The sequence below is a fragment of the Anser anser genome (assembly GCF_964211835.1).
Source record: "Anser anser genome assembly, chromosome: 3".
Taxonomy (NCBI): Eukaryota; Metazoa; Chordata; class Aves; order Anseriformes; family Anatidae; genus Anser; species Anser anser.
The window spans coordinates 77,609,877-77,635,031 of record NC_139722.1 but is presented as its reverse complement, the minus strand read 5'-3'; the positions used below and the strand labels follow the sequence as shown (position 1 = coordinate 77,635,031).

The 25,155-nt window shown below is 36.2% G+C and overlaps 1 protein-coding gene across 1 annotated transcript in view; it reads left to right on the top strand.

Moving 5' to 3' along the window:
• The window catches only part of WDR27 (WD repeat domain 27), a 133,438-nt gene that overhangs the window by 94,211 nt on the left and 14,072 nt on the right, over nucleotides 1–25,155 (top strand). Inside the window, exon 24 of the mRNA XM_083830480.1 lies at nucleotides 2,872–3,211. Coding sequence (XP_083686606.1) covers nucleotides 2,872–2,913 — 42 coding nt within the window. The 3' untranslated portion in view covers nucleotides 2,914–3,211. The remainder of the gene's footprint in view (nucleotides 1–2,871; nucleotides 3,212–25,155) is intronic.

Genomic DNA, 25,155 nt, shown 5'->3' with positions numbered 1-25,155 from the left:
AAGCTTCTTACAGTTTTGGAGAAAAATCACTAGATTTCATAATTTTTAAAGTAGACTGGCATCACCACAACTAGATGATCTATACAATTTATCTTTAGATTCTACTAAATTTTATATTCAATAGGTATTTACACATAAAAATCACTGGGAAAGCTTCTTATTTTTGCTCAGAAAAAATCCTAGAACTATACACAGATGATGCTGAGTTCATGATACCTTTAGTAAGTACTAAACAAAAAGCAAGATTTTTTTTTTCTGCTATTTCAATGCACTTCTTACAAGTGCTTCTGTCATTTTTTGAAAAAATAAACAAAACCTGACTTTACTTTCATTACTTGTTTAGTGAAGTCCAAGGTTCCTATTAGGCCAGGTGCCTGCTAGGTGTTCTCCCAGTGAGCCTTATAACTTAAAAGGCGATAATTTTTTTCCATATTTTCTTATGTATGTGCCAGTTACTTCAGTTCTTTCAAAAGCCTCACAATTTTCAGGTCATGCCATATGCAGAGACCTCAGGAGAAGGCAAGGATAGCTAAATTTTAATGTATCCAAAAAGGGATAAAGCTATCGTGGTTTTAAATCTCAATTAGATCTATGTATATTGAGCAGAAATAGATTAATTTTTTCCTTCCTTTGAAGAAACAAATTTTTTTTTTCCTTGCCTACTGTTAAGAAAACTCACCCATAGTCTCACAGTGTGCACCTGAAACTTGTGACCATAAATTCAACAGTGTTTTTTAGGATAGATCTTGTGCTGCAATTACATTATACGAGGTTTCCTGAGTCTCAGAACAAGCCTGTAAAGTATGTCATTTGTAGGCTTAAACCACATGGATGATCTAAGGAAGCTCTTTTCTGTCTTCCGTCATGTAATTCTGTTTTCTCTTACTCTTTTTTTTTTTTTTTTTCCTCCTCGTAAGCATGTGCAAAAATTAAGTGGGATGTTTCAGAACATTGTAATTTGCTGGAGATATCTTAGCACTCAGAAACTTCTTGGGGAAAGTGAGAATATCCTAGTAGATCCACTGCCAATTTGAAAATGTGTCTCACTAGTAAAATATTAAAAGTAAAATTATTCATAAACTGATAGTGTACTACCCAGGATGAGTGATGGACTCCACTGGGAGAATTGTTACCATGTATCTACTACAGTTTAGAAGTTTTGAAAGCTGATTTTCCACACTACTATTTCCCCTGGTTCTGTAAGGTCTGGCACACTTCAGGCAATTAAAAATTATGTAGAGTGTGAATACTTTTATTATGGGCAAAGGGATTTTGGTGCAGATACTGATCATATGTAGAAAGCTTGAGTTCATTAGCCTTTACTAGCTCTGTCTCAGCAGTAGCCCTGCAATGTCTGCAGAAAACTCTGTGTTGCTATACATTAGCTTATTGGCTTATTGTTTGCCTAGAGATAACTAATTAGCTCCCCAAAACCTAGTCTCTGAGAAGTGCAGTGCAAAGACATCTGACTGGCCCTGCATGTGGAGAGCAAGCTCTTGTCTCTGGGAGTTTATTAGTGCAAGCCTTGTGCATTTACATTCTCTCTCCTTACCATTTTCATGAACCCTCCTCAATTACCTGCTTGCCAGACAAAATATCTAGCCTACTGCATTTTGTGCAGTCTGTTCTAAAGCTTTCCGGGTGCCAGTTAAAATTTCAGCTTTGCTTGTTTCCATCCCAAAGCCACCAGTCAGTCTTCGCGGGTTTAGAATAGCTAACGCTGAAATGTAATGTGCAGCCATGCAGAATGACATTATGTCTGTTATACTTACAATTTCAGGGTTGAAATATTATGGTGATGGGTACAGTATAGGAGCCTTTGCAGAACAGAATAATCAGAGTTTAATTGCCTGAACTGAATGTGGATGGAACACTGGGGGTGAGAAGAGTGCAGTAGTGAAAAGCAACATCTGATTCCAATTGCCAGATTTTAGCTAACTTTCCTAAGTTGAAGTATTTTTTGTAAATGTATAACGTCAAATATAGGAAATAATAAAAGGGAAAACAGAAATTACAGATATATAATTCTAAGAAAAGTCATATAGTGAGATTTCAGTTCATATGATTTTATGGAGAGTATGGCATAAAGTTTACTATTTCATATATACGTATTTTAGCTAGAATTTCATACGAGCAGAAGATACAGAACTAGCAGATGAATCTTGAGAACATCCAAAAGATTGTACTATAAACCAGATGTCACACCATGTCTGGAAACATTTAATTGTATCTGGAGCACATCATATCTTCTCCTGTGATTCTAACTAGAAGTTGCATTCTTTCCATTTTATTTGCAAGGCTGACAATATGAAATATGAATTAATGTTGTATTTGATACAAAATTAAGAAATACATATTTTGTCTTTGCTTAAGAAGGAGTCCAAAAGCCTAGAGGAATACATTAGTGATAACAATAGATGCCTATAAATACGTACCATTTATCATTTAGTTAATGTCAAGTAATAATAATAACAAAATAGTGTTTGGAAAAAAAATCACTTTTTCATTGGGCTGTTTTAGCTGAATATCTGTTAGGACTTATATTAAGGTTAAAAAAATATCAAATGAGGGACACCCAAGCTGTGATTCCGTACAAAATTTCTAAGGATTTCCAAAATTTCTTCTCTTCCTTGAAAAATACTGTATTTTGATTGTGAAGTATGGACATAGACTACCATTTTGTTTTTCTTGTAGCTATATATGATCTAAATGTTTTGAATAGAGTCCAGCTAGTATTTGAAATGTTGGCATCTGCTTTGAAATGAAACTTTTGAGGTTCTCCCATCGATAACGTATCTATGCAGTTATATTGTGATACTTAGTGAGAGAAGTGTTTTTTGCTTCTAAGTGCATTCTCATTCCAAATTTCAGATTTACTCTATATTTGGAGTTTGGAACAAATCATCTCTATGAATGACTCAACTTCAAAATGTTTTGTTTGCGCTGCAGAATATGATACATTCCCCATTGGGAAGTTGCTAATCTGGCACATTTAACTGGTTTTCCCACTGACTTACCAAGTGTTATGCAAGCGTCACTATCCCATGACTTGAACAGCTCCTGTTACTTTTACTTTAGATACTGAAACAGAGTGTTTAAAAACATCTTGTAAATAATAAGGCCTTCAGGAAAGTTAGGTGCATTATTTCAAGACTGCTGTAAGTGACACAAAGCTCTGTATGGAACGTACATGATTCCACTTTCTTTAAGTGTAAGTTATATGCCTTTATTGTTTTTTAAAAGACTATCTTTTTCTCTTGAAAATCTCTGAGAATGCAGTATGTCATTTAAGACCATGGTTTGGCTTTTGAATATGCTACGATCTGCAAAATATTTTCCTGAGGAAAAGGTGGATTACCCAACAGTAAAATGAACTTTCATTCTGTGGGTAAATAGAGATGAAGAGGAATAATTCGGAAACAAAATATGTTTTCAGTCCCAGGCCATATCGTCCAGGCGAATATACACATTATAAATCTGTCAGCCGCAGAAGATGAGTACTATCTGGAGGAAAGTAAAACCTTAAAAAAAAAAAAGAGACAGGAAAAAAAGAAGCAATACCAAATTAACAAAGTTCATTATCATCTAAGTCATTCAGATGGAGTAATGACGATTTGCATTAAGGAACTTCAGGGTGTGTGAGAATGACAGGAATACTTCTTTTAGGTAGGTTATTTTAAAACGCAAATCTCTATTAACCTTTTACAAAAAAAATGTGATGATTATATAGCCAATGAAGACTGCCCAATGCAAGGGAGTTTTATACAGCAAAATGAACTATATTGTTTCCTTTTTGCATGCAAGGAGAACTAATATAACTGCATTGACTAGGACCAGCCTTTCTGACTTTTTCAAAAAGGAAATGCAAACAGAAAAGACCATGAAAGAGTCTGGAGGAAAAAGAGGCTGGTCTCTGGTTCTCCAGGATCAAGTAAAAGAAAACAACTGTTAATCCATTTGTTTAATTACATACTTTAGACTTCTACTAGGAAATAGACAGGTTTTTCTTTATCCCTTTTCACTGTATGGGAAATTGTAAAGAGGCAAGAGATTTTTATTTGTTTCATTAAATAGTTTTGTAAATAAACTATATGATACCAGGTCTGGAATCCATTTGACTGATATCACTACATCTGGCCATCCTGTCAGGGTGATTATGGCTGACGTGAAAACCGGTTGTAGTTTTTAAGCTCCCACTTCTGTAAACATTTCCTGTTCCACTGAGTTATTTTTGGAGTTTTAATGTGCAGTGATTCCAAAGAAGTAGTGCCAATGAGTAGAGTGTAAAAAGCAGTATTGAAAATCACTTACTTTAGCTTAGTAGAATATTATATAATAGATGGCAAAGTGCCTTTCAATGTATCTATGTATACATTTTTTCTGACATTATTTCATTTATCTAACTCTAGTTCTTTTCTGACAGATGGGCACAAATTATGGCCTCAGAGTTCAAAATTAGAACAAATGACAGGGTCCACCAGAGTTCTGTTCAAGACCCAGAATGAAAGCTTCCTAAGAGCTAAGCTTAATCAGAATTAAGTTACAGATCATTAGTGGACAGCATTCAAACCATATCCACTGTGCATCCTCTTGTTTCATTTTCGTTTCCGCTATGCTTCTAAATTACGAATTTCAGGCTTTAAAAATTGGAATGACTTAAAAGTCAAAATGAATATTGCAACAGTTAAAACCAAGAGAACATCAAAGTGTCTGAGATTTATACAGTACATGGTAAGGACAATACTTGGCAGCAAATGGAATTTTGGAATGTAGAGACTAGGCCATACAACAGTATTCATGACAGAGATGTTCACAAGGCAATAGTGGCACTTCATTAATATTGTAGCCTGGAAATCTAAGTAGATTGCAAGAACATGTAACCCATATGAATGTATCAGAGGCTTTTGTACTTTTCCAGGATTTCCCACACAAGAGTGTGTAAGGTGTCTGCTACATATGTTGGCTTATGGACTAAATATTAGGGTCTTAAAACACTCAAGTAATGTAGGCTTGTGAGAATTTATGGATCTGTTTTGAAGATGGGATTGGAACCTACTCAAGTCACTTATTCCGCTTTCATTTATATCATTTATTCATTGTTTGAGCTTTTCGTCCTTTAGCTCAACTCATGGAGACTCTTACTGTTTTTGTTGAATGTCCTGAGTTGCATTCCTCATGCAAACCCACAATGGGTGGTCATAATAAGCTGGCAGTCAGGGAAGGTCCATCAATAACAAATAGCGCTTAAGTAGCATGTATCATGGGTGGTCTAAGAGCTTCCTGTGAGGGACAATTTCAGGAAGACACTATGGCTACAGTGGGAGTAGTCCCCTATGTTTAAAGATATATTCTCAAATTCTGCTAAGCGTGGATAACCTTGTGACAGCCACCCCATTGGGAAGGAAAAAGACATTACACAAAATGAGGATTCTGCATACATAATGCCTCCGTGCAAAATGCCTCATAGGTCACAGTCTCATTTTAAAGTGTATTTTCATTAGCTGGCTTCCTATGTTATTTAAATGAAGAAAATCAGGGCTTACAACTCTAAATTTCATAGAATCATATAATAGGTTGGTTTGGAAGGGATCTTGAAGATCATCCAGTTCCAACTCTCCTGCCATTGGCAGGGAAACTTCCACTAGACCAAGTTGCTCAAAGCCCCATCCAGCCTAGCCTTGAGCACTTCCAGGGATGGGGCACACAACTTCTCTGGGCAACCTGTTCCACTGCCTCATCCCCCTCATAATAAATAATTTCTTCTTTATATCTGATCTAATTATGCCCTCTTTTGATTTAAAGTCATTACCCATTGTCCTAATACTACATGTCCTTGTAAAAAATCCCTCTCCAACTTTTTTGTATGCCCCCTTCAAGGTCTTACTAGATCCTTCTCTTCTCCAGGCTGAACAACCCGAACTCCCTCAGCCTGTCTTCACAGGAGAGGTGCTCCAGCCATTTGATCATCTTTGTGGCCCTACTCTGGACTTGCTCCATAAGGTCAATGTCCTTTTATGTTGGGGGCCTCAGAGCTGAATGTGGTACTCCAGGTGGGGTTTCATGAGAACAGTGCATAGGGGAAGAATCACCTCCCTCAACCTGCTGGCCATGCTTCTTTTGATGCAGCCCAGGATATAGTTGGCTTTCTGGGCCACAAGTACACATTGACGGCTCATGTCTATCAGGGCTTTAGCCCTGGCTGCTTGGGCAATGTCTCTGTATTCCTTCCAGGATACCTGTCCTTGATTCCACCCCCTGTAGGCTTCCTTTTTGTGCTGAAGTTTGTTCAGGATCTTCTTGTTCATCCATGCAAGCCTCCTGGCATTTTTGCCTGACTTCCTTTTTTTCGGGATGCATCACTCCTGAGCTTGGAGGAGGTGATCCTTGGATAGTAAACAGCTTACCTGGGCCTATCTTCCCTCCAGAGCTCTGTCCCATGGTACTCTACCAATCAGATCCCTGAAGAGGCCTAAGACTGCTCTCCTGAAGTCCAGGGTAGTGAGCTTGCTACACTTCCTCCTCACTGCCTTAAGGATCTTGAGCTCCACCATTTCATGGTCATTTTCTTGGCTATCCTTGAGATTCATATTCCCTACCATTCCCTCCTTGTTGGTGAGAATGAGGTTCATCATAGCACCTCTCCTTGTTGGCTTCCCTATCACTTGGAAAAGGATGTTATCATCAATGTGTTCCAGGAACCTCCTGGATTGCCTATGTCCTTCTGTTTGCCGAAAGATATTGGGGTGACTGAAGTCCCCAGTGAGGACCAGGGCTTGTGAATGAGTCTGCTCCTATCTGTCTACAGAGTGCCTCATCCACTCAGTCTTCCTGATCAGGTGGCCTGTAGCACACTCCAACTATAATGTCTCCTGTCCCTGCCCTCCCTTTAATCCTGATTCATAAGCTCTCATTCAGCTCCTCATCCATTCTCAGGCAGAGCTCCGGGCACTCCAGCTGCTCATTGACATAGAGGGCAATACCCCTTCCTCATCTTCCCTGCCTGTCCTTCCTAGAGAGGAAGTATCCTTCCATTCCAATACTCTAGTCATGGGAGCCATCCCACCATGTCTCTGCGATGCCAGTGAAATCATAGCCATGCAGGCATGTGCACATCTCTAACTCCTCTTGTTTACTCCCCATGCTTACATGCGTTAGCATTGAGACATTCAAGTTGGGCCCCTGATGAAGCTGACTTACTGTCTGAAATGGCTGGAATCCATTTGTGCTGCTCTTCAGGTGCTCTTCTGCTGACCTGTGACCCTTCTCCAGGCTCTGGGCATCTATTGCACTGGCATAAAATTGGTAGGATAAGGATGGAATGAGGTTCCCTTTCCTCAGCAAATTTATTTTAAAGCTCTCTTTACCAGCTTAGCAAGCCTATGACTGAAGATGCTCTTCCCTTTCTCTGCCAGAAGGACCCCATCAACCCCCAACAGATCAGGTTTCTCAAAGTGAATCCCGTGGTCTAAGTAGCCGAACCCCTGGCTGTGGCACCAGTCCTGTAACCATCTGTTGATTTGCCAGGTTCGACTGGCCCTTTCAATCCCCTTGCCTGTGACCGGAAGGACTGATGAAAAAACGACCTCCTGTCCAGAGTCCCTTACTGCTCCCTGAACTCTGTAATCCTTCATACTCCTCAGATTGCTCCTGGCTGCATCACCGTCACCCACATGAAACAACAGCAGTGGATAACAGTCAGTGGACTGTACTAGGCTTGTTAGTCTCTCAGTGGCATCCCTCATATGAGCAACACACCTCTCTAGAGAGTGCATCAGGTCGGTAAATGGGTGCCTCCGTACCTCTCAGAAAAGAGTCACCCACTACTATCACCCATCACCTTTTCTTAGTAGTGTTTGTTGCTACATGGGGAGCAGATCAGGCTGCCTTGCTCAACTCCAGCATCTCTCCTTATGTGATGGTCTTCCCTCTTCAGTCTGCAGAGTGATGAAGCTGTTCTGCTTCAGATGCGGGTATAGTTACTGGATTGCGGGGGGATAGTGAAAGATCAGAATATCTGGTTACACTTTTGGCAATTTATTGAAAAATAGATAAATTATTTGTATTAATTATTATAGTTTTTTTTTTTTTCTAAAAGAAATAGTACATTTTTCCTTCATTAATACAGGATATGTATACAGTTGTACCCTTGTGCTGCACTCTTGCCAAACCGCAGAATTTTTCCAGACCTTGAGGTTGAAGAGAATTTGCATGCCAAACTGCTGTAGGGAGGCTGAGATTTGAGTTATATTTGCTTAGCATGGGAGTGAATCACTTTGATTACCTTGTTATTAGAGCAGAATTTCTTTTTATTGACAGTTGCTTAAGTACACCTTCATTCATGTAAAGTAGCAGTGGTGCTATTGCTGATGGTTTCGATCCCTTCCATGTATTTCTCCTATGTCATTGTATTTATCCATTCATAGTGGTTTATATTATCATATTTATGTTGGAGATGGTAAACTGAAATTTTTCCATCACAAGTCAGTAGTCAAGTCGCCATTTTTTTTCCTTTCCAGTAGTCTGAGTAATCTATCTTTATTCTGCATTAAAAGTAGTCTCATATCTGACTTTTTATAAAGTGCCAATCCTACAATAGAAAAAATAAGTTAAGTGAAACAAAATGAAGAAAAAAACAGAAAAAAAACCCATGTTGCTATAAACAGCTATTAGGGTTGAATCATAGTTTAGTTTTTGTGAATGTTTTCATTTTAGCATGTCATTTGTTTACTAACCTCTGAAATTTTTGCTCTTTGGACAAATTATTAACACATGTTTTTCTCCTCAGCTGTTCAGAAAAAGCAGTTTAGACATTTTTGAGTAAAAAGTGAACAAGAAGACTTATTCACACTTTTGTGTCTGTGTGTGTGCTTGCTTTTGTCTAGCTTGAAAAATGTGAATTCTTCAGCAGCATGAAGTAGATGTTAAAATCATAGGAAGGATCTAGCTGGCATTTTCATGGAATAACTTTAATTGGTTTTGGCCAAATCTTTATATTCTACTGCATCATGATGCAAATGGGCAAGAAACCTGACGTAAGTCTGTATGCTGCTTTGCTTTGTGGGGAAAAATAAAAAAGGATCAAAGACAAAGAAACAAAACTTACACTGAATTAGTATTAGTTAATTCTAGTATATAAAGTGGCTCTATGGTCAGGTAGGAATGAGCTGTTGGTAACTTTCTGGTTGCTAGTAAGCCAATGTGTTTGCTGAAAACTGCAGCTTATGTCCATTTGTTATCCCTCCACTTTCCTGATAACATCGGAATAGAAATAGACTAGTGAAGTCTTTCTTTCAGTTGTGAATGAGAAAAGTGAGTTGCTTTCTTTTATTGTTTATTGTTGATAAATTCATAGCTAATTGGCTACAAAAATAAAAGATTATTCCAAGACTAAAGTAAACAGCCACCCCCATGTTGATTTAGAAAGCGCAAGTTTGACAATATGTTTGAATTTACTGCAGGTTTGCTTGAAGAAGAATCCAAAAAATGTCTTTTAGTTTCATTTGATTTTGAAATTCCTAATATAGATATTATACCAACTGTTTTCTGTCACAGCAGATTGATTTCACAGTTGGATTTTACAGTCACACCTATGTGTATTAGTCTTTATAAAAGCGTAAGCTGTCCTTTTCGATTTTTGAATTCACATTGCTATTGTTTGGCATATGAGTAAAACCTTCTATCTGTACACATACTTGTAGAAATCATCTGAAAATCTAGAATTTATCACCTCCTCCTAAAGAAAACTTCAGGTCTAACTAACCAGTGTTGCCAAACTAGAGATGTTCAGGCATGTTCATAGTTCTTACATGGCATTTGAACATTTCTGTTCAGTGGCAATGTGTGTCTGACTGAAGATGGTGATGGTAGGGGATGCAGTCTTGCAAACCAAAACTCTGCAGGGGACATACAGCTACTATGAAAGAAAGAAAGCTGTTATAAAGGTAATTAATGGTCCAGTTCCATCCCAGGTTCTGAAAATATTGGCCTGATCTGTGGTAAATCAACCTTATAGATTTAGGTATCTTAGGAAAGTTGTTTACCATGCATAGTTGTGTACTTTAACCATATGTGGCCGCCATTATATCCTGCTTATATTTGTGGTGCTATAATGCTGTCATTGACATTGAAATTGACTTGTTATTGAAGACATCTATTCATTCCTGCTACTTAAGAAATGCAGGTATTTTTAACATGTTAATTAATTCTTTGAGCAGAAAGAAACTCTTTTTCTGAGGAGTAATGGCAGAGAAATCTTTAATGGTATAGCATAAAATGACAGCAAATTAAGGATCTGTTTGTGCTTTTACATATATTTGAACATTTCTAGATGAGAAGCTAACTTAGGCTGCAGTTTTTTCCTGTCAGTACAGCTGAAAAAATATTTTTACACAGCTAGATCCCACATATGATCTGATACCATGCTGAGGAGGACAGGCCGAGGACAATTAAATTTCTCAGAACTCATGGCAGCATTTTTTGATTTCCATGTGACCTTATCCAAGCTGCTTCACTGTCATTTCAAATAGTCTGTGATTGGTTGGTGGCTCTACTAGGCAGTGCATAGCTTTGACTTGAACACTACTTCGCTTTGGAAATTCAGCATGGATATTATATCATTTTTGGCTTAGTTCTGTAAATCACTGGAAATGGTGTAAAATACAATTTGAAAAGAAAGTATGTATTTGCTTAGTTACCAGTATAGCCTGATCATAACTGACCATATCGAAAATCAGCTTAATATTGATCTTCTTGTCTATGATGCTGGGGTGCAACATTCAAAGTATTTCAGGGACTGTTTAACAAATCTCTTCCCAGTATTTTAAAAAGATACCATGCTAGCAAATTTTTCGGAATCTGATATATCTGCAGAAAGGGTCATTTGTGTTAATGGACCATGGATACTGAGGATGAATGATGAATGGTAGCCCAACGTTCTTGACAGTCTTATGACAATCTATGACACACTGTTTTTCTTTGCTCTATATTAAATGGCAGAAAAAGATCAATCATAAAAGTATTTGCAGCAAAACCAAAAGGCTGCCTCCATCTCTGCTGTTTATGACTTCCTATGTAAAAGTTATAATAATGGAAAACTGATGAATTACCATGTGCTCAAGAAATTATTACATGTCAGCCATTATATACTTGTCAAGAGCTTTGGCAGGGTAGTGAGACTGCCAGAAATGCGTTGACCGTTTAGGCTTCTGACCGTTTATGCTTGGTCTGCAAGAAAACTGTGCCCTGTGGAAACTGCATGGATGCTGAGTCAGCAGCAGAGCTGGAGAGAAGTGGGAAATAGGTCTTTGAGTGTGGATTAATTGTAGATAAGGAAAGGATGTCAAGGGAAAGAAAGCAAAGGGAGCCACAAGAGAAATTGTGGACAGAATTACCCATTTTGACTGAATTATAGGAATTTATTCAAGAAGTATTTCTTTGGGACCAGCAGTAGGGAATTTTTTATACCTCCAACAGATGAGGCAGGGAGTTAGCAATAAGGTAAGAACATGTATGTTTTGAGAGAAATGATTTCACAAACATATCTTGTTTGTCTGCCTGATTCAAAAAGTTTCTTGCTACAGCATGTAGTTAAACAAAATTCAGAGATTGCTTACCCTGATTATCTTTGCACTCTATTGATTGCTCACCCTGCTTACCCTGCCTTGGTATAGATTGTCTTTGTGCGGTAGGGGGATTCTATGGACAATATAGGGGCAACGGTGACTCTTGGAACTTCACATCAGACAGACATTCAACATGCCCAAAGTAAAGTATTCTAAGTTCCAAAGAAACTTAATCTGTGATTTACATTAGCAATTTGTACTGAATGCCCATTTTAAGTTATTTATTAGAGACATGCAATGCATATTATTATAGCAGAGGTAATGTGGTGAAAATTGTTTTTAACTGAATGGTTACATAAAGAATAATAATTAACTACAGATAAATTGCTTTGAAGCTAGTGAATCTTTTCAATTTAAAGAATTGTGATAATTAAATTAAAAATAATAGCTGACCATCTCTTTGTATTTTCAAATCACTGTCATTTTCTTCTGCTTGTCTATGAGGACTTATCAAGCTTATCAGAGTAAACATGTAAGAATTTCTCTAGACTTATCTGTCTGTATGGGCTCTTTAGACATGCTGTGAAAGAATGTTATCCAACATTACCATGTTATATTAATAACCTGCAAGAATTAATATGTTGGAACACTAATAGTATACTTCATATGTGTTCTCTTACCTTATATTACCATAACAGTAAACCTAAAATGTTATTATAATTATCCTTATAATCATTTCAGGATTAATTTTCTTTGTGATTCAGACATCATCTTTTTTATTTTCTCATTGCAGTTATGAAATTAGTTTTGAATCAATTAGATTAATTTACATCCATAAATGTCAAAATAAATCGTTGATGTAAGCACTCTGAAACATTTCACAAGACTTGTTTTTGCTCTTTCAAATAGGATAGGCTAATCAATTCTTCTTTGCAAAGATGGCTGATACATGAGTTTTTTTCCTGTGTAAATAAGATGCATGAAGCTTAATGTAGAAATAAACTTTGCAAATTTGCATTTATTTATTTTTTTTGTTTATATGTAGGAGATTGAATCAGTGGAGACATTTATTCCAAAGTTAAAGATGATGCTACAATAAAAGTTCCAGAGGAAGGGCCTTTACATTTTTCTATGGACTGTGAGGTCGGTGAAGAATGGTCATAGATACCATGTGAGATTCACTGAACTCTTACTGCCCTTTCATCACTGACCATTGAAAATGATAAGCTGAAGCCTTTTCTGCTTCTAGTGCAAGCTTCCCTATTGTCTAATACCTTTGCTGACGTATGATCCAGAAATCGTCTGTGAACTCTTTAACCTGTTCTTTGTCATTCTGTTGCTTGTAAATATTTTGGATTAAGTTGCTATAAAGTTTAAAATGTAAAGTACCCAAAAAAGCATGAGAGCAATTAATGAGCCCAGGATAAAGGATATTGTTGTAACGAGACCTACACTTAGATAAACATTTAACAGTTTAAATGAGTGTAGAAGGCCATATCCTAGGGACCTGAAGCAGAATGAATTTGTATGACTAAGACATAACCTAGATGTGATGATGATGTAAAGGAAAACTGAAATAGCAGCTGATGTGCTAATTATCTATCCTAGTGACCAGTTGCTGTCTACAATGACAGAGAAGGTTTGGGCAAAAATTACAGTGAAGTAGAAACTAGGAGCCTAGTTCTAATCTTGTTGGACTTGAAATAATAGTGAATTATTAGATAGGTGTGGAGATAGGGCTAGAGTAGTGTCATACTCAGAGGAGTAGTAGTTTGTCATTATCTGAAGTTAATATGTGAGGAGACGGGGAATAGAAAAGCAGGAACAGACTTCTGTGAGATGCATGGAATTGACTGCGGAATGAGAATACACTAACTTATGAAGCAAGAAGATAATCAGGACAGAGAAGAATCAAAGAAGACAACCGAGGTCTGGACTCCAGGATAAGGTTTTTCAGCAGTATTAAAGGCAGCTTGATAGACAGAAGCAAATAAGGATGGCATGATTATTCTCAGTTATGGCATGGAACAGATTATTAGAAGGACTGTCAGGAATCAATTCAATGAAATTCAAAGGCACAAGGTGCCTTAGAGAAATTGGCTGGAAAACAAACAAACAGACAAAAAGCAAAACAACAACAGACAAAAACAACAGAACCTGACTGCAAACAGCACAATCTTTATTATTAAGTAAATGAGAAATGGTCTGTAGCTGGACAAACAAGTGTGGACAACAGCAGGCCTTCTGAGGACACAGAAACTAAGGAATGTTTACGCTGGAAGGACAAAGAGCCAGTTGACAATGAAATGTTAATAAGTAATAGAGGAAATGGAGGAAATAAGTTCATATGTGAGACTGCATCTCTGGAGCAAGGGAAGGAGGACAGAAGAGAAATTTCTCAACTGATAAAGCAGCCAGCAAGTAGGGGAAAAGGAAGACAAAATTTGGAAAATCCTGTGGAGAAAGAAAGAGGGTTAGGAAAGAAGCAATGGGGAAGACAGACATGAAATTTCATTTTAGAAAAATAGCATTATTTAGCCAAGGTAGTAACCACTCCAAAAGCAGAGAAATACAATTCTCAGAATATTAATTGAAACTCCTGGTGTCAGTTCCTATAGTTAAAGTGTTCTCCTCATCTGCTCAACGGCAGAAGCATAGTTAGCCAGGTCTGGGTTAGGTTGAGGCTCCTGGATCCATACATATACTAAACAAAATTTACCTGTCATTGAGACAGGGCTTTATTGGGCTGTGCCATTGCAATTCTACTAATCTATATTTCATCTTCAGAAGATTTTTTCTTGTGAGATCTATCCTCACAAAGATAGAGGAGATAATCCTTCATGGCATATGCAGATACCCTTACAAATGTTTTCTGTTGGTATTGCTTATCATTACATGAAGTGCTATGAAACAGTGTTTCTTGGGAAGAGGGTGGAATAGGGCTTCCTCTTTAAAAATTGCTAGGTTTCCCTCTCAATTTTACCATAAATCGTTTTTTTTTTTTCCCTATGAAGGGCAATATAATATTCCTTATGGATTAAACTTTATAGGAATGATGGCAACGCCAGGATATGCTGTTCCAAAGTGATCCATCAGTCTTGCAACTTCTTTCAGTTTTGACTTCTTCAAATGAAATAATCAAGGGAAAAGGTTTTCTTTATGGGTAAAATTGTAATTAGTATTACCTTATGTCATTAACACACATTTGAATAAATGTGTCAAAATAATTATGTTAATTAAAAATGTTCTCCCATTTGAAATATTAAATTGCCAGAAGGCTATTTGCACCATTCTACTCTAAACTTATATGTTGAACATATTATTATTGTGTTTGCTTCTGTTTCTTCACAAGGTACCTTTGGAAGGTGAAGCATTAACATTGTGCATACACAGGCCTTGCCAGTTTAATATGCGTGAAAGATTATTTGCTTTAATTTGCAAAATTTGAAAAATACATCAACTAGTAAATGCTTTCTCCCTGTTTCTGGTCTGTCTGTGACCAAGAGAAACCTGAAGCAGGCAAAAATACAGAGAACAGATGCATCCATATCACAGGTTTGTTCTTTGGAATGTATTAGGGTATAGCTGACAGTGATTTGACTTTAAAAGTATCCTTCAAAATAAGTATTAGCAACTTAGCACAAAAGGGTACTCAAATAGCTGTATAAAGTTGAACTTAATAAAAATAACAAAATAGAAATCCAAGTAGAACAGAATCTGGAAGGAAAGAAAGAAACAAGAAAGAACTGTGTCTTCACAAAATAAGAGTGCAAAGCTTTAAAGTGCAGAAAAGGGTAGAACTGATATTTGTTTTTACAAGGTAAAAAATTCTTAAAACAAGCAAGGATAATGAAAAATAAAAAAAAAATAATTAAAAAAAACGAAGTATGAGGTGAACAAAACATGTATACATACCTTACGCAGGCAATATAATGACATTACAAATTTGATATACTCCACTAAGTAAAGCAAAATGAATTTTTCTCTAATAGCCATAGGGAAGAAAGTGTTATGGAACAATAGACTCTCATTTACTGTTTACATGTGAAAAGCAAAGGATTATCTGGAATACTGAATAATTGTGGACTAATAGTAATGGCAGTGTCAAACATACTTTTGCAAGTAGATCCAATTTTCCTGATTTAAAATTTGAATAATACAGTTTTAAATCCCAGATTTCTGGGAAGAAAATAGTATTTGTAAGCATTCTAATTTAAAAAGAAATAACATCTTATTAATTTACACCAGGTCCATATTCTAAAACATGTAAAGATTTAGAGAAAACTGGAAAACAGCTTAATTAATGACACAAGGATTTTCTTCCTTTAGAATACTAAATATCCTCATGGGATTGAAAACTCTGGGTTTGACAAATTTTCATCAAATGTTTATACCAAATCCACAGTGCTATTTTAGTTGGCTGTGGAATCTGCTTTTCAGGCCAAGAGCTTGGGATTTCATTGGCCTAAATAGGGTATTATACAATACATATGGTGAAAAATCTTTATATTTGAGGACACGATCTATTTCTAAATACAGATATTTTTATTTTTTGGGGGGAGGGAGCTTAATTATTGTAGATATAGTGATTTGTTGATGAAAAGCTTGCTTTTGTGTTCTGTGTGTTCACATTATGGATAAAAATGGTAGATTTTGGTCTGATTGTCATTAGTAGAAATAGCCATTTCTTCCATTTGGAGTAATATTGTGTCTAAAGGCTGTCACAGAATTGCAAAAATTTGTAGCAAAGCCTACTAGAGTAATATCTATAGCCACAGTCATGATTTTACATAACATAATACATGGGAAAACAAAATAACACAGTTCTTTCTGGAAGGTACATAAAGAATTGTTTGTTTGTTTTTCTTCAGAAATTATTCAAAAATATGTTAAAATCTTGAAAGCGTGAAGAAAGATTCCTGTAATTACTTTCTGTGTAACTATTGCAGTCAGGTACAGTTGGACTGAATTCAATAATTTTTCATGTACTTCTAGACACCTACTGATTCACTTGACAGATTTAGAGCTGTAAGGATAAAATAAAAAACTGATCTGTGAACCTTTGCAGCAAACAGGCTTTTATAGCCTCTGCAATTCCTTAGGACATGTCCCTGATCTTGTACTGTTTGCTCTTAGAGCGTATACCATCTCTCTTCTTAACTATTCAATGAATGTAAAGTTCCTTTGCTATAGAATTTTCCTTATGCCCTTAAGTTTCCCCTGTTGACATTTTAGTAATAATTTTGTCATTTTTTTCAGTGGTAGCCTCTCTGTTATCTTCTAGATGATCTGACTGAGATTCACCTTTGCCTTGGTTCTGGCGGCCTAATTCGACTCTTGGATGGCTGTATCCCGTGTCTTTGTTTTTAAAGGAAGAACACATGCAGCTAAGTGTTTGGGTATCCAAACCCTGAGTCAGCCAGATGTACCAGGAAAAACTCTATGAAATACTTTCTACTTTCTTTGTTCCATCAGGAACTCATGGATGTTCATTTTTGGATTCTTATTTAGCTACTGAGAAAAGTTTGGGTGTTTTCAGTTGAAAATTTGTTTCTATGTTTCAAGGATTATTGTCAAGAAGGGCATTTTCATCTTCTGCAGGGCTGGTGTGCTACAGAAGAATCTCAGGAATAATTTGGATCCAAAGTGATACTTCTGTATGTTGATGTGAACCACTCAGGAGAGCATAGAGGAAACAAAAAGTACAGAGCTCTGTTTCCCCTGAAACCAGTGGTGTCTGTAGTGGTCTCATGCTGGACTATTGAATCAATGCCAGGAGCTTTTGCTGCCAGCTGGGGTTTGCCCCCATAAATGACATTTTCTCAGATTCCCTCTGTTGCTAGCTCTTCCGTCAATAGGATCACCCATAAGAAAATGCCGACTTTTCTGCTCCAGGCCCAGTCTAAGAATTCCAGTTGGACCTATCTTCTGTATTTATTTGAGACTCTAATATATGTCCTTTATTTTCTGCTCTTTCAAACTGTTTTCCTCTGGTACTATAAGTGCACAGGAGAGCAAGGCAGCATGTTTCCAAGAAAATTACTTCACATACGTGGTAGTGATAACTCTTCATTGCAGACTACAGAAATATTGTATGACTCTGAAGGTTAAAGCAAGTTTACTTGACACTTAATTAATAACAGAAAGGAACTTGCAAGCATATAGTGACGTGGACTGGCATTCTAATGTTGAATGTAATCAGATCTCTTTCAATCAGGAAGACCCTGTCCCAGATACTAGTATGTTTCTTCCCCCTTTAGAATGAGGAATTATGTGAATCTGAAGATTAATATCAATTTCTGCACAGTATTTCTTTTATGGAAGAGTATTGAATTTTTTCATATGCTGACATCTTTAACTTCTTTGAGGGACTGATGACTTCTACCCTTAGAGAACATGACTCAGAATGAGATATTAATTTCTTGTGAACATTTATGTCTGTTTTCTCATATCTTCATCTTTTTATGAAAATTACTTTTTGGTAACCATTATCTTTCCTGGAAGAATGCTTAGATTCAGTCTTTTTTTTTTTTGTTTAAAAAAAAAGAACTACTACATATCATTTGGCTTTCCTGATATGATTATTCCTAAGGCTTTCACTAAGACCCTCTCTAAAGTAGTACTAGGTTTGTGGGTATCTGCTATCAATTGCCTGGAGAGAATTATCTATTATAAGATATCAATTTAAGCCAAAGGGAGTCTCAAGAAAATCCTGGAAATATTTCTAAGCTTTTGTATATAGTATATTTTGTATACTATAGTATATATATACTATATATATATATTTTGTAGCTTTTGTATAGTTTCTACCTGAAGAATGACCCATGCTTTTATCATGAATCATGCCATGGTAAAGTGAATGTGTCCTTGTAGTATCTCTGAGCACTGAAAGCATTAAGGACATATTTTTGTAGGTGTGCATGAAGACTCCAAGCTTGATTTATTCTCACCAGACTTAAACTGATCAATGGAGTACTAGTGAGCCAATCTGTGGCTTGGGACAGTTTAACGTTCTAGTCTAGCGCTGTAGAGGAGCTAATAACTCATCAGCTTTATTAACTGCAAGGTGATACCAAGATAACATGGCGGTATTGCCTGTGAACTCCCACAAGTCTGCATAGTGACATAAGCCATATTGACACCTTGATTCTCTGTTGACTCAAGCACCATGGTCCATTTCACAGTATAGGCATGCCCTAAATTTCATGCCTTGAAGTTCTGTGTTTTTGTTTCTGTTATAATATAAATAGTAGATTTCTCCTTACAAGTCTTACAGTTTTAAAACTCAGGTGTAAATTTAATGTTTACATTCTAACTATCCCCCCCCCAGAGCTACTTAATACAAATGTTTTTCTATTTATATTTGAGGTACAGCACATTGAATGAGTCTGTTACTTGACATGCTACATTTAAACTTCTCATTTGGCTGTACAAATCGTGCACTTAGGAAAAACACATTTTAAGAAAGCTATTAATCTAATTTCTCCAATGTTTTTCTTTTGTGAGCTAAGAAATTCCAGGAAAATAACTCTGGTTAGTCTTCTCTTAGTGTTCTGAGTATTTTGTGAGTGTATATTATTTTAGTATTTTTGTTCCAAATTGCAATGTGGCATTGCAGTTTTTCCTGCAGAATATTTCTCAATGCTTACAATTTTGAAAAGTTAACATAAACTGGAAAGATTCAGTGCTCTGAAAATTAACATATTGTTCATTTTGTATATTTGCCATGTCACTAACTTGCTATAGAGAAAGTTTACCACAGTACATATCTGGGTTTCTTGATAATTTGCAGGATTATTGCCAAAAGCATTTGTAGGAATTATATTAAAGTAGGAAAAAAAAAAAGAATAATTCCGTTAGCCTGTAAAATCTTAGTTTGAAAAGAACATGAAAGTGTAGAAAATCACAAATAGTTAAGAATGGCTATAGAGAATCAAATCATTTACATATATTTTTTCCCTCAAAGAATTTATATATTGTAAGAATTCAGCCTCCTGAATCTGTATTAAATAATGTTTTTTCCCAAGTATTGTATATCAGCAAGGTTTTCTTTCAGAACTGAAATATGCCATACAAAAAATATTTGATTTTCTCTTGTAAAATAGGAAACGTTATGTATGAGCCTTTGTCTCAACAATACTTCTGTAAATGCTTGTATTTGAAGTCCCTGGGCTTTGGCCATGGAAGATGGTTCAGATTATGCTCATTGATCTAGTATCTGACTAATAAAAACTATTTGTTCCTAATCGTCTGGCAAGTCACTCAGTTCTTCATGTGCTGAGTGCTGGGATCTCCAGCACTGAGTGCACTGAAGTCATATCTAAGGAATGTGTCAATTAAGTAGCAATCTTCTGTTCTGATCATTTTATTCTGGCAGTTTCTAAACTTAGTACATAGTATGCCTTCTTGTCATGCCCCTCTTCCTTCTCCCCCGTACATATAGTCCCTTTTCAAAGTGCATGACTTCAGATACATTCATTGCAATTTTCCAGAATGATATATTTATATTATATATGTCATCCAAAAGGTATCAGATATCATCAAAGCCTATCATTTGAAGGAACTTAACAAAATATAGTCCTTACCTCTGAAACAGCAGCAAAGTTAAATAATCTGTTTATAAATAATATTCATATTATGAAATAAGTAATTCCACATGTAGAGCCTATTGTTTTATAGTCAAATTCCAATGGTGAGAAATCTGGAAATTGCACCTTTTGTGGGTTCATTTCAGCTACCAGAAACATTAAGAGCTTCCTAATTTAACCAAGTGAAAATATGAAATGAAAATCACTTTGTGCTTTCCTTCTATTTCCTGTTTCCTTTTGTGGGAGAAGAAGTGAAGACTATTCCAGATGTGATGGCCTACTCTTAGAAACAGTACAAGGTTACACAGAAAGAAATATGCACACCATCATCTCATATTTTGCACAGGAACAGGAGACTATTGGAGAGGCATATTTATATTTAGGCTCAAGACTTGTAGTTTGGTTTAAATAGATTTAAAGGTAAATCTGCTCAAGACTTTACTCACACTAACAGTTTCTTGTTAGAATCTAAATTTCACCAAAATGCAGGATGACAGATTTTTTTTTTTCCTTATTCTCTATTTTATTTTGTATGTATATTAATACATTTGAGAAAACAATACTTTCTTAAATAGCTTGACCTATACAGCACAGGTAAATTCTCCCTCCTTCTTCCTTGTAGTACCTTGAGTGGCTTACAGTCTTTTTAAAAAAATTCTTCCTATCTTCACAACAGCCTTGGGTGGTGGGGAAGACTTCTTATCCCTCTTTTCAAATTGGATAATCAAGGCTCCAAGATGTTGGTGTTTGCACTTGGTCACAAAAGTTTGGTTTTGCTGCCAAAAAATGAAAGCAGCCTAATTACACAGGGATTAAAATAGGGATTTAGGTTTCTTCCCTAATCTGACTAGCACAGAGCAGACTTGAAGATACTCAAATTGTTGACACACATGATTCCATGGGTGTGGTTCTGGATGGACTATTTTGTTCTTCAAGAAAAGAACTATATGTGGTCCTAGTTAATGCTAGGACCTAGCTTCACCTGAGCAATACGAAAGCGAAGATGTGCCCACTGTATGGCAGATCGAGTCCCACTGGCAATTCAGTGCACAGACTGATAAACTAGCTTGTCCACTTAGCATATCAGTGATTACTAGGGAGGTGAAGATCATGTCAGAAGAATGGCCATGTAGAAAATGCCTGTGAGCAAGATGAATCAGCACAGCTGGGTGTGCATAATTTTCAAATTACTTGTGAATCAGCAACTTGAGCTTTCTTCTAACAGTCTAGAGTTTACCAGATAAAGGAATAAAGGAGTACTTTGCATTCTACTAGTGAAAGCAAGAGGCAATATTTGTGACTTCGGATAAATGTCATTTGTACTCTTTGGGAAACTGTGCTTAATTAGTGATCTATATTTGTGCCCACGGGATTTTTTTTTTTTTTTAATTTCATTTGATATATAATGCCCTATTTTACCTTTAAAACTATGCATCTCAGAACACTTCTTGTAATTGCTAACCTTAACAAGGATCATCTGAAAATACAGATCTATTGGGAAGATGTTAAAATAATCAATGGTGGAATGGCAAAAGTGTGATGAATGATCCTTCTCCTCAAGGTATGCTTACTGGAGTGATCGTGAATGGAAAAATGCATGGATCCTGCCATAGAGTCTTGTAGCTGCCTCGCAGTTTCCTGCACTCTAAAAATGCATCTTCCGTTATTTGACCCGTGGACTTGCCTGTTTTAAAGGCAGGAAAGCACTCAGATTTAGGGCTTATCAGTGATTTTCAGTGTGTTAGATTCCAAGTGACAATAGCCCATGACTCTGAGAATATGGGTCTGTGGAAATTATAGTCACATTCGCATTGCTATTAATGAGCTACCTGGACTCTTTCATGTACAAACTGTTGCACTATGTCATCAAGTAGTGGGAAGATATTTTTTCATGCAGTGAAGCTTTGAGGTTTCATTTTATTTTATGGTTTTTGACTGCCAACAACTGTACTTCATTATACATGGAAAACACATTTGGCTGTTTCTTTTCTTCGATGTTCATCTGAAGAATTACATTCAATAGTTGCTTCCAGAAGTATTTTTGACACAGTGGAATCTCCCTGGGCCTTCTGCTTCTTCAGGGAAGTGATAATATAATACCACTGCAATGATTTTTCATGAAATTACATTTCCATGAATTGAAGAAGGAAGGTTCATTTCTGTAGTTCACGTTATAAAGTTCCATTGTATCTCAGGTTAACTTTATCACTTCACTGTTTATGGAAAGTGCAAATATACATTTCCTTGTTTTCAGCCAGTTTATGCCAGAAGAAGATACGTCATGAATTTTTTAATTTAATCATTGCACTTTTGCTTTACTGAATTTTGGAATACATGCTTATTATTGAGTGTGTCTAAAAGTCATTAATAATATTAAGAGGCTTTAGTAAATTTAACTTATATAAAGAGCACATACTATATTTAGTAGAGGTAGGGCAGAGTTCAAGTTATTTAGCATTTCCATGAATTTCATCTGCTTTTAAAATTACACTGGTGTTATTTTTAGTATGAATTTTTGTACTTTTACAGACTTAGTACATCTCAGCCAACAGTTTGTTATGGGCATATAAAAGGGTTGCTAACTAATCACTCTTTATTGTCTTTATTTTAAAGTGTTAACTCAAAAGTAAATTAAAACCCAATAATATTTTGAATGCCTCTTGTGACTGTGGTAACTGATAACTGGTTTAACCTTTGCTTTTACAGCCCTTTCTTTTGGACAACTAATTTAAGAGAATGTTGATTTACTATGAATAAGAGGTCTTCATAGCTTTAAGAATCTTTTAAACCCCTGTGACAATTTGAACTGTAAATGTAGTTACTCTGAAGAAGTCCCTCCATTTGCAGTTACTTTCAGCTGCTGTGCTTAGATCTGCTGGGTAAAAAAAAAACAAAAAAAACTGGTATAAATGACTTCATTATGCTGTTTGTGCCTCAGTGCATCGTGCTGCTTTTGTGATCAGTAGTTAACACCTACTTTTAAAAAACATTTATGCTTTCTTGCAGCTTAGGCTTTTGTAACACATAACATTTATGCCAGTAGTACAAATATTTGTAATTACCATATCAGGTGGGAAATAATACTGCTCAAGATGAATCATACTGAAAATTTCCATTTACTCTTGTATTTTGCTTTGAAAATGTTGAATGCAAGAAGTCATAGAAATTCCTTCATACAGAAGACTTACTTTTTTGATACTTGCCTTTCTTTCGTGATACGTTGTTTCATGATGAAGTGACTGTTTTAAATGCAGAAGTAGTATGAGAATGTCAGGGTTTTGAAAAAAAAAAAAGCAATATACTCTAAGTAAACATGTTCAGTCACTTGAATGTGGAGTAAAAAAAGAAGAAATGTGATCCTGTTAGATTCTGATACATGCTTTAGTTTCAGGAGGAAAAATTCATCCCTCTGGTGTATCACGGATAATTAGGGTTATCTAACAGCTACTATGAAGGGTCCTGCCTGACTACCCTTTTGTGGCTGGGATTCCATGAAAATTTTTTTTGAGTATTTTGCTGTGAGCTAATATCCAGATTTTAAAGTGGAATTTGTGCAACTGAAATAATACACCTGAGTGGGATGCTAGTAAAAACTCTTCTTCATGTTTCCCTCAGTTTTTCTCGTTACTGAGTGAAGAGACAGGATTGTAATGACAATGATGTCATGCAAACATTAGCAGCCTCAGAGATTAAGGCAGTCTTTCGAAGAATGTCTGAGATTACATTTAAGTTGTTTCAAACCTATCATTAAAGAAATGATCTGGAAACCACTCGTGATCATTTGTCCAGCCATGTGAGTTCTAAGTATATTTTGCAGACTTTACAAAATTACTAGTGTAAGAATATAGTAAAAGTCTTTTATGCATTGAAAGTGGTTTATTAGACATTTTTATACCTCTAATTATATATTTTCATTCTTTTACATTTAATTGAATTTTGCTTTAATGTACCCAAGAGTCCAACTAAGCCCAGCATCCTTCTTTCACATATAATAATGACTTAGGTCAATAATGTACTTTTCTTCATTGTACCCTTTGTTGTTCATTATGCATCATCTTCAGATCTGTGCTTCGCTTTTCTGACATCATGGGTTGATACCAAAACCAACAAGGTGGAAGGGACCTCTGTAGGTGATCTGGTCCAACCCACCTGCTTAAACAGCATCAGCTACAACTGATTGCTCAGAACCATGTCCTGTCATGTCCAAGGTTGGAGACTTCACAATCTCTGTGGGAATGACTGTTTCAAGATCGTCTTCAATATACTGTCATAATGCTGAACCATATACTCTAGTGTCCCAGATTTAAAATGGGATAGCTGAGAGATGCATGTAAATACATGGCTGAACAAAAATAGCAACCAGATTAGCAGCTGCCCTCTAATTTGTGCAAATCTGTATATGCTGTACAGGACTTGAGCTAGGGCAGAAGACAGGCATGTTGCTTTGTAGTGTTGTTAGTCCAGCCATGAAACTTTTGAAAAGGACTCCTTAGAAACAGTGATCATGGAAAATTTTAAAAACTCTTTCCTGGTTTCCAGCCTAATAACCAAGTGTGTAGGGACCTGGAACAGACTTCTGGTTAGAGGTGTAGGGACAGAAAAACTTTTAGTTAGAGAATGGATCTTGATAATACATGAAACAGATCCATATTTCTTGATCTAGGATATTCTCAATTTCATCATTTCTCCATTGGCTTTGTTGGCAAACAGTTCCCTACTCAGCATGCTGCTCTTATGGATTTCGTTCTGAGGTGCATAGCTTTTCATATGCCATTTTATGAAGACCTGAGATTACTCTCTTGAGAATTAATTGCATGGTCAAATTTTGTGGTAGAAAGATCATTTGCAACTGAGATATAACTGTCTATGATATCAGTCAAACCAGTGGAAATTTAGTTACGATACGGAAACCAGAATTACCCAGTACAAAACTGGTCAGAGATGAGAATCTGTTCCAAAGAATCTTGTTTTCACAACTGAAAATATTTTTGTGACATTCCTATTCC